The 13,413-nt window shown below is 41.0% G+C and overlaps 1 protein-coding gene across 1 annotated transcript in view; it reads right to left on the reverse strand.

The window, feature by feature from the left end:
- ANKS6 (ankyrin repeat and sterile alpha motif domain containing 6) overlaps window positions 1-13,413 on the reverse strand; it is a 76,791-nt gene that overhangs the window by 7,749 nt on the left and 55,629 nt on the right. The window contains exons 7-13 of the mRNA XM_075826830.1: window positions 11,604-11,814; window positions 10,438-10,487; window positions 5,977-6,177; window positions 5,688-5,805; window positions 948-1,117; window positions 667-856; window positions 342-409 (exon numbers count right to left, since the gene is read on the reverse strand). Coding sequence (XP_075682945.1) covers window positions 342-409; window positions 667-856; window positions 948-1,117; window positions 5,688-5,805; window positions 5,977-6,177; window positions 10,438-10,487; window positions 11,604-11,814 — 1,008 coding nt within the window. The remainder of the gene's footprint in view (window positions 1-341; window positions 410-666; window positions 857-947; window positions 1,118-5,687; window positions 5,806-5,976; window positions 6,178-10,437; window positions 10,488-11,603; window positions 11,815-13,413) is intronic.

Consider the following 13,413-nt stretch of genomic DNA (forward strand, 5'->3'; position numbering starts at 1 on the left):
TAAAACTAGTCGCATTTTGCAAACTGAATTATGCGTCTGCGAATAAATGAAGGAACAGAGATTGCTGCTGAAAATCGTTTTTTCAATTTAAAAAGGTGTCTATTGCATTTAAAGTGTACCTCCTATATGGACGTATGCGGGGTAATATATTAGATAGCAGCTTATATACAATTCCCCAATACACATTTTAGCAGAATAATTCCTGACAATTGCAAATATGCAATCATCTTATATATATTTTCATTATTTCCTGCACCAGATAAGTCTTCACACATTCCATACATGTATTAACTGGTGCATTAAAACTAATTCATAATCAACAAAGGAGTCAAATATCTTACTTCCTGCTCCTCAAAAATGGGCTGATATTTCTCCAGTGATAACTTTTTAAGGATGGCAGACAGCTCATCTGTAAATAAAAAATAATATTATCCTAATTCTACCGCTGCATATTACAGTTCTAGCTGAACAGTGTGGTAGCGTAATTCAGTGAATAGGAGGTGGCATCTCCGTCGATTGAATTTGTCACCATAAAGCATAGTGACCAGTATTAAGCATTTACCAAGGGATTTTATACTATAATCTGACTGAAAACGAACGATCATGACGACAACTGCGGCTATTGGGCATAATGATTATATCACCAGGAATGGAAAGCACATCTACCTTCATCAGTGATGGTCCCGCTGCTGGAGCCGCCACTGCTCTTTGACTGCTTATGAGAGGAGGAAGACGATACAGATGACTCGGCTAGACGCCCTTTTGGCGTGGGTGATGGTGAAGGTGTTAATGTAGGAGATGTGCTCTTAGAAGTAGAGGAAGTCTCAGATGGAGGTCGCTTCAAAATTTCAATTTTCTGTTCAGAAGATTGAAGAGATTAGGGTTCCGGTCAATTATTCCACATAAAAGTACAGGAGCGACATGACTGCGTATGTAAGCTCGGTCACCTTTGGTAAATGTCCATTGCTAGTGGGGAGAACAGCTGGTTGCTCAGGCACCGTGGATCCACAAGTTGTGTTGACCAGACTCCGTGGCCCAGTTTCTTTCTGCTTTGAGAAAGAGGCTGCTTTTCGTCTTTGGGCTGCTATTTGAGACAAGACGTTATCTGCGCTTCCACCTTAGAACAATAAGAGGATGATATTTATTGGCCACACATTGAAATTTCCATCAATTTTAAAGGCGAGCCTATCAGGAACTTTATGCTGCCCACTCGAAAGTCAGCTTAAAGTAGTGACAGACATGCTGATTTCAACAAGTTTAGGAGAAACTACATTCTAAATGTGCAGCGCCATGCAAGCACTTTGAGGAAGGAGTCCAGCATATTCATGATATGCCGCTACCAACGCCCAGCCACGGTTGATAACCGCTTTCTTGCTATTACTGTGCACATGAAGAAAACAGTCAAGCTGGTAGCGGCAGCTGATGAATACGCTGGACTCCTTCCTCACAACAATCATTGCGCTGCAACATTTAACCGGTCAGCAAAAAATCACTAAACATTTACACATATACGTGTCCATTAGCCTGACCGAGGCCAAAGGAGTGTCCTTTTTCCCTCTGGAATACCCGTATGGAATAGCGTATTTGAATATGCTATTCTATACAAAGGAATCCTGTAAATAAAAAACGTATACCGCACAGTAATTATTTTTTTTTTAAACGTGAGAGCCTATGGGTAACGGATGCTATTATATGGCATTCGTCACAGGCATCAATTTAACATAGACATTATGAGATTTTTATGACAAATACATTAAACGGATTTCATAATTGACTATAGGTGACAGATGCCTGTGCCGGATGCCATACAAAGAGTCCACCCACTGGACTCCTAAAATCAAAATGAGTGGGGATAAAAAGACAACTCCGCTCCTCCTGCTCCATGATAGATAGGGCAGAATGTTTAACATGACAGGTTTGCCTCTGCAGCCGTTTTTCACTTTTACATTTTTGTTTTTTCCTCCCCGTTTTCCAAAAGCTGTAACTTGGAGGAGGTGACACTAGATAGGAAAGAGTCTTGGCTACGCCCAGGCAGGCAATACCCTAATCCACAAACACCGGCTAATTCTAGAATACTTAGGCCCTGTTCACATCAGCGTTGCCCTTCCGTTGAGGGGTTTTGTCTGAGGTTTTTGTCGACTACGCTATAGATTCCGTCAAAACAATGGAACCCGTTCACATCGGTGACAAATTGAAACCATTAGCAAAGTTTCCGTCACCATTGAGATTATTGGTGATGCAAACGGAAACAAAGGTTTCTGTTTGCCTTTCCGTTAAGGGGCTACCCGACGGAAACCTGATGGAACCCCTAAACGGAAGAGCAACGCTGTTGTGAACAGGCCCAAACATGTCCACAGTCCCGGGAGAAAACAAAACAGAACTACAGTTCCCGGGCTTAGAATAAACAACAAAAAAAAAAAGGGATCTGTTACCCACAATGGATTCAATGAGAAATAGATTTTACAAAAATATTATTTACTCATTAATCTTTGGAGGACACAGCACCATGGGACGTCCTAAAGCAGTCATAGGGAGTGGGGAAAAATTTTTTAGTACAGCAATGCGGCCTGCCTAACACACAGCTGCCTGCAAAAGCAGACAGGGAGAAACTGAGCAGAGGACTGCCTAGTTTTCCAACACCCGTAAAAGGTTAACATAGACTGTAAACAGGATGAAACGCACCTGCAGCTAAGGAAGGAGCTAAAACTAAAATAAAAATAAAAAAAGTAGTACACCTGAGTGTCAGGTCATGTCTGCCTCCTACAACTAGGCTAAAAACTTAATTATTCTGCGGGCTAATACGATTACGACGATACAAAATTTAGGATTTACTACTTTTGCAAAAAAAGTAAACAGTTTGTTAAAAGAAAAAAAAATCGTTTTGTGCTGAAGTCTACTGAGACCCATAACTTTAATTTTTTTCTGTCGATGGAGCGGTGTGAGGGTCTGCAAGCTGTAGTTTTATTGGTATTTTTTTTTTTAAAAATTGTCCCTTAGGGAATTTGAACAAGCAATTGTTAGCTGGTACAATATACTGCAATATATATGTATTGCCGCGTTTTGTGTTTTTTATCGGCTCCAGTACAGTTATGTCAAATGTCAGTAATGACCTGGTAGAGCGCGAGGAAGGGATAGAGACAGAATTATGCCACCAGTTCGGACACCATTTGGATTAACGTAACCACCACAAAAACAAAAAAAAAGACTACCTTCTAAGAGAAAAGGCTAATAGAAACCTCACGCAGAGGTTCTGCACACCGGGTTTGGAAGCCAAAGGTCTTTGAAAAAAATTCAAAGGCCTGAGACCTGCCCATTGAGAGAGCCAAGACCGAGCCCGAGGTACAAATTCCCTTGGAGAAAAGACAAGACAGGGAAAAAAGAAGAGAAGTTAAATGTTGCACCAGTGGCATATAGTAAATACGAAAGGAAGACAGCTTTCTGGCCGTCAACATGGTTTTGATCACACTCTGAGAAATGACGAGACCTTAGGCCTAGATGGTTTTGCTTACCAAGGCAGAAAAAAGATGGTCTAAGCGCCAAAACGGCCACATCAAAGGAGGACTTAGCCAAGGATTCCAAATGACGATTCAAGGGACGACGGAAAAAGATAGCACAGGCCATGCAAAAGATGGTCATTTTGGCCAGTTGGTAGAATGGACGGTCCACCGTGGTTGAAACAGTCCACTTGGTCAGAATATCCTCAGGGAATGGGTACAACAGATCTAGGCATTTAGAGTGGAGAAAACGCCGGCCTGAGTGCTTCTACTCTTTAGAAAGGTCCTTATCAAAATCGGTGTGATTAGGAAAAATGTAAGCACTTGGCTCAACGAAAATACAAAACTCTCTAAGCTAGATTCTTAATGTGGAGAATCTTTCGTACTGCAGAAATAAGGCTGTCCACCACGGAAGCCATTTTGGAACTTTGTTCACCATTCAAATCGTAGTCAAAATCCTTGAGTTCTTGTCTGACAAATCCTCTTTCTGTTGGGAAGAAATAAGGACGCGTCTCCATAGAAGAGATAGACGAGGGAGAGCGGTGGTGGGAAAGGTCTGTCCAGGTCCAATAACGTGGCCTGCTGCGAGAGAGGTCATCAGACTGAGGAGGTTCACTAAATGACCTGGTGGGAGCGCCAGACCCAGGATTCCCATCATGGACTGGAAGACCTTGATAAAAATCGCTTACAGCCAGGGACAAGGAGCATGTGTTTAGAGAATGTGGCGACTGACTCGGAAGAGTGCAGGGTAGTGGAGCCAGGCTCGCAGGGTAGGTCCCTACTCGTATAGCTCGCTTTAACCCATTGGTGGATAAGCACTGCTTTAGACAATGTGGTGCGGAGGGTACACTAATGCATATTCTATGGGAGTGTCCAGTGGTTGCCACATTTTGGAACCAGGTATACCAGCTTATTAACACAGTGATCCAAGTCAAACCCCCCAGGGATGTGATTACGGCTCTGCTATGCGGTCCTATTCCCGAGGTTCGGGCCCCCGCATGTAAATTTCTCCGATATGTGTTTTTGGCAGCTAAAATAACTATTGCTAGGGCCTGGCGAACATCCACGTTGTCTATGGATATGTTGATCGCTAAGATCTCATGGATAATGGTTAATGACCGCCTAACACATCTGCTGGCGGGTACATTAGACAAATTTGATGCCATTTGGGACCCATGGAGGAACCACACATTTTCGTGAATACATAGAGATGGTTAGGAGACCCTTCTACCCTACACCTTTCCTTCCCCCCCTCCTTATCCTTCTTTTGTTTATTGAGTGTGTTTTGTTTTTCTCTCTTATATTTTTTCCTTAGAGGCCATGTTAAGGTACTCTATAAAGCAATGTGATGTCAAGATTGGTTACCTATGTTAGTAATGAAGACATTTATATACTATATATTTGGCAGAAGTGTTGACATCATGAATGATATATAATGTGAGATTTATTGGAGACCATGTTGGTCTAATACTTTGTTTAATTGTATTATTGATATGCAAAAGTTGAGACTCTGCGAGTCTGTGTTATTATTATATTACAAAAAACTGTTTAATAAAAAACTATTGAAAACAGGCTCGCAGGGTAGAGTGATTTAGACTACATAGAAATTTGGTGCTGCACCTAGTGCAAGAAAAAAAGGTGGATACTGACACCAGCGGGCCGGACATCTCACCTTTAGGTTCTGACATGCAAAATTTGTAGTTGATAACATCATCTAACAAAAGAGAGTAATCTGTATGACTCATAAGCGCTCTACCTGTATAAGGGGTAATGTGGTTGCTGGCATCCCTCAGATAAATGCAACTAGGCTCAATATTGTAGGGGGAAGAGGTATAGGGGAGACTAGTGTGCCAACACCAGGCTGCTCTTACCAGGAGTCTAAAGTAAAATAATCCGTGGCCCGCAGGAGCCATGAGGATGTGGTGGGAGGCTTGCCTTAAGACGTGCACTGCCAGCAGAGGAAAGAAAGATACTGCCCCTTATTAGTGCAGAAGTCCCACCCTGACAGAGCACCAATAATAAGCTGGAGTAGGGTACCCAAAGTGCGATGCTTACAACGTCCGTCTCATTTAAATCAACTTTATTCCACAGACATTACAATTGAACTTAATAGTTCCTTATAGACAAACATCTACTGCCCAATACAAATTGTCTGCCTACATGACTGGCAATGTATGTACATCACCTCCTTACCTGTAATACTGTTGGCACCACCAGATGAATGTGGTGAATGGTTGAAGTTGCCTGAATTTGAAGGACTTCTTGGCAAGGAAGGAAATTTGACTGTTCTCTGAGCTCGGCTAACTGAAGTCTGACAGTGAACATAAAACAGAATTATGTATACATAAATTAAAAATCAATTAAAAAAAAGACTGAAAACCAATGATTTGTACTAAACCTCCAAAACAAATCCTGAAACATAAATAATAAATCTAAACCAGTTTGTGTATTTTACTTTTGCTATAGGAGTATTGCAACTTACAATATCAGAATTTCCACTGCTATTAAAGCTGGGTTTTGAAATCCTTGCCAATGAACCTCGAGTCTGCTCAAGTTTCCCATCCTTACTGATCCTGGACCGATCAGAATTCCACAGCTCGAAGTTTGATGGAGGCAAAAAGGGAGGTATGACAGCCTTCAGTTTGTCATTGGGGAGTTTAGCAAATGGAGCACCATTCTTTAGCTTTAATACAGAAAAAACATTTCCAGAACTTTACTTTCTCATTTGAATTAAAATAAATATTTCACTTTTATTGCTTAATAAAGGGTTTGTCTCATCACATTTATGGATATGCCAGACATTATGGACAGATGCGGATTACACCTCTAGGACCGGCACCTATCTCCTGAACAGGGCTCTCTCGTCCTGCCTAGTGAGGTGGCCGCTGGCCAACTCCTCGAGGTGGAGAGTCCGTGAAGAGAAAGGTGGGACTCTGGGAACAGCCAAGCTCACTGAGTTACACTGTTTCGTAACTCACTAATAAGCCAACAACCTATAGCACACAAAAAGACAATATTTAAAAGTTTCTTAAAATTTAAAAAGAGGTTGTCCCACAAATAAATATTAATTGTTAATGATCGATTATGGAAAACCTAAAATAGTTTTCAATCGGAATAAAAAAAATAAAATAAATGCTCCTGTGTCTAGATATTACGGTTACATACTTGTTATGATGCCCCTGCCTATTTCTTTCATTATTCCCTTTATAGAATGTCCACGTCATGTGTCACAGCTGGTGGTCACACATGCTCAGTAGCTCAGTCCCACTGTCTGAAACCTCTTGTACACGAGTGGTGGAGTGATTCCTGCTATGGTGGAGGCCAGCCAATAAGAATCAGCGCACAAGAAGAAGCTTCTTCTCACTAGCACTGAACACATTAGGTGGTCATTCTGAGAGGGAATCAAAAGAACGGAAAGCGGTGCCATAGCAAATACATAACAGAAATATCTAGACCCGGGAGCATTTTTTAAGCATTACAATCTCAGTTAAAATGGTTTGTGTGATTTAGTAAATTAATATTTAATTGTGGGACAACCTCTTTGACAACGATTTTTACATAGGTTAGTGGTTACCTGGAGTTAAAAAAAAAAAAATTGCACGAAGTCTCAGGCTGCAATCTCCATTGCTTTATTAATTTTCAGGACCTTGTGATACGCAATTTGCAACCTGCACCTAGTTTCAGACTTCTCTCATGTGGATGCGTCCCTCCCAAAAATACATGCTGAATGTGAGTTGTTCTGCGTGCTGCTGCTAGCAATAGTTCTCACGTATCAGCACAGCTTCATGCCTGTGCTGCTTTCTGCTTCCACATGCAATGAGGGAAGTCTTACCAAGACCGGCATCGCAAAATTGTGTCAATTTGCGGTAAATCAATGCCACATGGTTCACTGAAGACTTAAATGCTCCCCCCACCGCTCCATACTCTGATTTTCCGTTTACAACCTCTTACCTCTCCCTGCTGCTGTCTCTAACACTGAAAAAAGCCAGGAGTAGGGTGCTGCCCGATAGATGTCAGATAAAAGAGGCTCTGTCACCACATTTTAAGTGCCCTAGCTTCTACATAATGTAATCAGCGCTGTAATGTAGATAACAACAGTGGCTTTTATTTAGAAAAACGATCAATTTTGACCACGTTATGACCTATTTTAGCTTTATGCTAATGACTTTCTTAATGCCCAAAGTTTTGTTTTTTAATTCTTTATTTTCATGACCGAAAGGTCCATTTTGTCAAACATTTGGGGTACAGAAGCAAACAAAAGCACAGAAAGTATAAAGTTGTAAAGAGAAGTGTATGACGCTGACCAATCAGCGTCATACACTTCTCTCCATTCATACTCCGCACATAATGATCCTGCGTTGTTCACTATGTGCTGTCACTTACTCACACATAATAAACATCGCTTCCAGCCAGGACGCAATGTCTATTCACAATCCCGACACATCGGTAACGTTTGTGTGGTACTTAAAGACAGCAAGCATGATCTCGCGAGATCAGGCTTGCTTTCATTAAGTCCCACACAAACGTTACCGAAGTGTCGGGATTGTGAATATACATTGCGACCTGGCTGGAAGCGATGTGTTTTCACTCTCAAGACATTTCAGTAACGTTAATGTGTGAGTAAGTGACAGCATATAGTGATCTCGCAACATCACTATGTGCTGAGTACATGAATGGAGAGAAGTGTATGACGCTGATTGGTCAGCGTCATACACTTCTCTTTACAACGCCCACTTGGTCAAAAGCTAAAAAAAACGCCCAGTTGGGCATTAAGAAAGTCATTAACATAAATCTAAAATAGGTCATAACTTGGTCAAAATTGATCGTTTTTCTAATAAAAAAAAAACACTTCTGTAATCTACATTACAGCGCCGATCACATTATGTAGAAGAAAGGGCACTTATAATGTGGTGACAGAGCCTCTTTAAGCAGGACTGCCAGTTATGTACAAGAGTTACAAAAACTCTACAGCAGCAAAATGTTACGGAATTTGTAATGTAGGCTATTTAGAAATTTTGGATTTAGGAAGCAAATGGACAATATAAAAAAAATTCTGTGCAAAGGTGCCCATACCCTTTTAGGTGTTAAGAGAACATTACAGGGGAAACTGATAAACTGTATGTCTAGTGAAGGGCCTGAAGTAACAGGGCAAGACACAGGAATTCTCCTTGTGTGGCTGTGACTGGTACTCAAGTTAGTACCGCAAGTTGTTTCTTAGGCTAAATGCACATGTAATTGCGGATCAAAGTACAGATTCAATCATTTCTATTGCCCACGGACACCTTCCCGTATATATATTTACGGGAAGATGTCCAGGCCGTAGAAAGCATCCGCAAAAAATAGGATATGTCCTATTTTTTTATTTTACGGACCGTGCTCCCATACTTTATAATATACGGACCGTGATTACGGCTACGGACCGTGTGCAGGGGGCCTAAGTCTACCCTAAAATATTTTTTGTTTCTTTTGTTTGCGGGACATATAGGGCTTTCTTAAAATTTAAAACTGGAGCCAATATCAATTCATTCTGTAGTTCTTTCTTAGGGAAAAAAAATGTTTTTACTACTTTTTTCATGCTATTTTATGGTTGTTTGTTTAATGAATAATATTTACCACAAAAATGAATCCTCTAATCCTCCCGCACATAGCAAAGTCAAATATGTGTACATTGTGTAACGTATAATGTAGCTATAGCACGGAGAACACAACCCCTATTTTAGCTTTAAATGTATCTCCATGAAAACACGTTCATGTCACTCAAAATGTCAGAAAAATAAAATTGCCATCATTTTTTTTATAAACATTTTAATGTATTCATTTATTAGTTAATTTTATTTTTTTATTTTTTACTATATACTATAATAGCACAGGTTAGCAGGGTAAAACATTACAGTAACAGCCCATTAGATCACTGTAACCAGTGATCTGCATAGCCAGACATGCAGAGAAGACGCAGATCGTGTCTACTCTGCATCCCTCTGCAGAGGGAATCCCTGTGATGTCATAAGGACTACTAGCGACCGCCTGAATGCAGAAGCAGTGTCTTCTGCATTCGGGACCACAGCACTTAATATGAGCGCTGTGTTTAGGGATTTTTGTGAAAAAACAGATTTCAGTTCCCCGTCACAGTACAGGAACGGGCTGTCCGTGTGACAGCCTGATACTGCAGAGGGCACTATGTGCAGGAACGCGTTGTGCCATCAAAGACAGCACATAAGATAACGGGCTGCAGGCCCAAGGACCAGTCCCTTAGCCCTGTAATGTGCGTGTTGTGGGCGAGAAGGGGTTAAGCAGCTTTACATAATGTCTCAACAGGTTGATCGATGTACATAGCACAAGGAACTCCAGCTTTGTAGCTGCATCACAGTAATAAATCTGCCATCACTGCCTCTGTAACATTAGCAAATAACCTTCTGCTTCTTGATAGTGAATATACAGTAGTTTCATCTTTGGTGACTATACACTTATGGGAATAACATTAACAACATTCCTTAATATATGCTTAGTGTTAGATTACCCTTTACAAGTAGTGGTGATCCTAGAATTCTCTGTTAGCTTCCAAATGGAGCGATTCTAATAATAAACTTGCAGAGCAAGAGAACTGAAATTCCCCACGGTCATGCTACAGATCCACCAGTAGTATACTGTTAAGGAGCAGAGGTCACAGGCTGTCATAAAACAATCTCCGTTAGCGGAGGGCGACAGAAGATCTACAGGGATTGAATTCCTTGTGCCTTCTCGATAATTGGACCACTTCCATCTGTAAATTGAGTCTTCCAATAACACACACACACACATATATATATATATATATATATATAGGAATCACAGTTTTTGCAATATCTTAATATATAGGATGATGTACATCAAGGATGGAACTTAATGCAGATCTGGATTTTTGTTATGAGAACTTAAAAAAAAACAAAAAACAACTAAAACTTACCATAGTAGCCAGTAGTAGATCATCATTCTCAGTTTTTGTGGTTCCCAGTCCTGGAATGGAAGAAACCAGATTCAACTAATATCCATGAACACTACTGTATGGTAATGTTACAGGCTCGAACATATATATATATTTTTTTAATACATGTAGCTCATCTTTCTAGGAATGACATGTAGAAAGGCACTTTCATGGCAAACACACATAACCAATAAGAAAGTGCCAACACATTTTCGGGACCTGCAGAAACATGTAGGGGAACACAGGCCCTTAGATAGGGAAGGAAGGCACCTGGGCTGGGAGACATCCGAAGAGTCAATGGGTATTAGGAGGTGTCTCAAAGGGTATGAGGAGATGAAGTAAGCCAGCTCAAGACACAGATGCCAAGATTAAGGAGTTGGGTGTAAAGGCACAATGGTAACCAAATGCATTCAAAATTCCTCATATTTATCAGAGGGGACACACACACTATATATATATATATATATAAATAAATAACTTTGTGTTTATATATATATATTTTTCCAAATTACTTTTCTAAAAATTGTGTTTAGTTTTTGTATTGCAGCTTCTGTGTCTCCACTATACATAGAAGCTGTTTAACGCCGTTGTAAACAGAATCCATCAGTCAGCCGCTTCTGTCTGCCTCAAACACTGACTAGAACCCCAATACTGAAATATTAAGTGTTAGAAGTACACAGAAGCCGATGTGAGCCGAGCCGTCAGTTCAGCTGACTGATTGATTGATTTGGTTTACAGCGGCGTTATGCAGCTTCTATTTATAGTGGACACATTGGAGCTGCAGCGCAAAAACTAAGTAACATTTTTAATAAAGATCAATTTGAAAAATTTATATAAAAACAAAAAACACATACATTTATTGGAAAAAAAAAGCTACAAAAGGTTTACATAGTCTTTAAAGCCTCTTAAGGGTTTTTTTTAGGTGTGGGCTCAGGCGTGGGTTAGATATGAGTAGACTGTGAAGATTAGATCTTGAAAGTGGGGATCATTTGCTCCTGGAATCCTACAACTGTAGTCCTGGCACTCAGCGCAGAGGGACCTTTTAATGTTGCTTTGATTGACCTCTTATTAGGCAAATGAGATACGTGCGTAGTATGAAAGATGAATGCTAACTAGTGGGGTGTGGGTTTATGTATGCGTCTACGCACCACTGTCTTTTGAGGAAGATGTCCAAGCTGTAACAGACTCAGGTCTTCGTGGATTTCTTATATCGGTCTTGGAAGAAGTTCTCATCATAGAGTCAAGTGATGCACTGGCGTTTTCAGTCAAAGGCACAAGACGGTTGGAGGAGAACCCATGTCTCAGTGTCTGGGTCAACTTTAGCTTACGGAAACGATTAGACATCCTGTTCCACCAGGACTAAAAAAAAAAGAACATATACAGTCAATATCTTACATCCAATCTATAACAAAATATGAATAGCAGTTAAAAGCTTTTCCTACTTCCACCAACTCTGCTTTCCTCTCCATTTTCACCACTAAAAACGATTCAGAATATGAGAATTTAGCATTATTCCAGAGTATATAAAGGGGAAGGGAGTAGTTAGTGCACAAATATACAGCTGAAAGCTTAGTACACAAAGGGGACAAGAAAAAAAAGTTTACGTTTCCTATAGAGAACTTCTGTTTGTAGCCTGCATGGGCACAGACCATACAGAAAGGCTTAGGCCCCCTTTACATATTTACTACAGGATACACAGAAGAAATCAGAGGCAGACATTGACGCACAGTTTAATGTGCCACAAATCCGCAGGAATATTAGGTTACAGAGTAAGGCTGGGTTCACACGACCTCTTTTCAGACGTAATGGAGGCGTTTCACGCCTCGAATTATGCCTGAAAAGACGGCTCCAATACGTCGGCAAACATCTGCCAATTACTTTCAATGGGTTTACGATGTACTGTGCCAACGACCTGTCATTTTACGCGTCGCTGTCAAAAGACGGCGCGTAAAAAAGACGGTTCGTTCAAAGAAGTGCAGGACTCCTCTTGGGACGTAATCGGAGCCGTTTTTCATTGACTCCATTGAAAAACAGCTCCAATTACGTCCGTAATGGACGCTGCGAAAAACGCGAATACGAGCAATTACGTCTGAAGTTCAGGAGCTGTTTTCTCCTGAAAACAGCTCCGTAATTTCAGACGTATTTGGCGTTTGAGTGTGAACATACCCTAAGGCTGGGTTCACACGACCTATTTTCAGGCGTAATAGAGGCGTTTTATGCCTCAAATTACGCCTGAAAAGACGGCTCCAATACGTCGGCAAACATCTACCCATTACTTTCAATGGGTTTGCCGATGTACTGTGCCGACGACCTGTCATTTTACGCGTCGCTGTCAAAAGACGAGGTGTAAAATTACAGCCTCGTCAAAAGAAGTGCAGGACACTTCTTGGGACGTTTTTGGAGCCGTTTTCTCATAGACTCTATTGAAACTGGCTCCAAAAACGGCTGAAAAAACAGCGCGAAAACCGCGAGTTTCTCAAAAAACGCCTGAAAATCAGGTGCTGTTTTCCCTTGAAAACAGCTCCGTATTTTCAGACGTTTTTGGCTCAGCGTGTGAACATACCCTAACAATTACATAGAGGAGTTCTCATCGCTGATATAAAAGGGGGGATCTCTACTGTCAATTAGTTAACCGTGTCAAACCTTCTGAAAGCGTAAAAGGGGTTTTCAGTTTTTTAAAGCTATGTGCAGATGGATTACATGTAGGAAATTCATCACTTAGGCCTCATGCACACGACCGTATTTTTTCCCACCCGTAAATACGTGTCCGGTGTCACACGTATTCGACCCGTTTTGCACCAGTATTTACGAACCCGTGCCCGTAAATATGGGTCCGGTGTCACCCGTATTCCACCCGTATTTACGGGCACGTTTTTGGCGGCAAAATAGCACTGCACTAATCGGCAGCCCCTTCTCTCTATCAGTGCAGGATAGAGAGAAGGGACAGCCCTTTCTGTA

This window comes from Rhinoderma darwinii, chromosome 5, assembly GCF_050947455.1.
Source record: "Rhinoderma darwinii isolate aRhiDar2 chromosome 5, aRhiDar2.hap1, whole genome shotgun sequence".
NCBI lineage: Eukaryota > Metazoa > Chordata > Amphibia > Anura > Rhinodermatidae > Rhinoderma > Rhinoderma darwinii.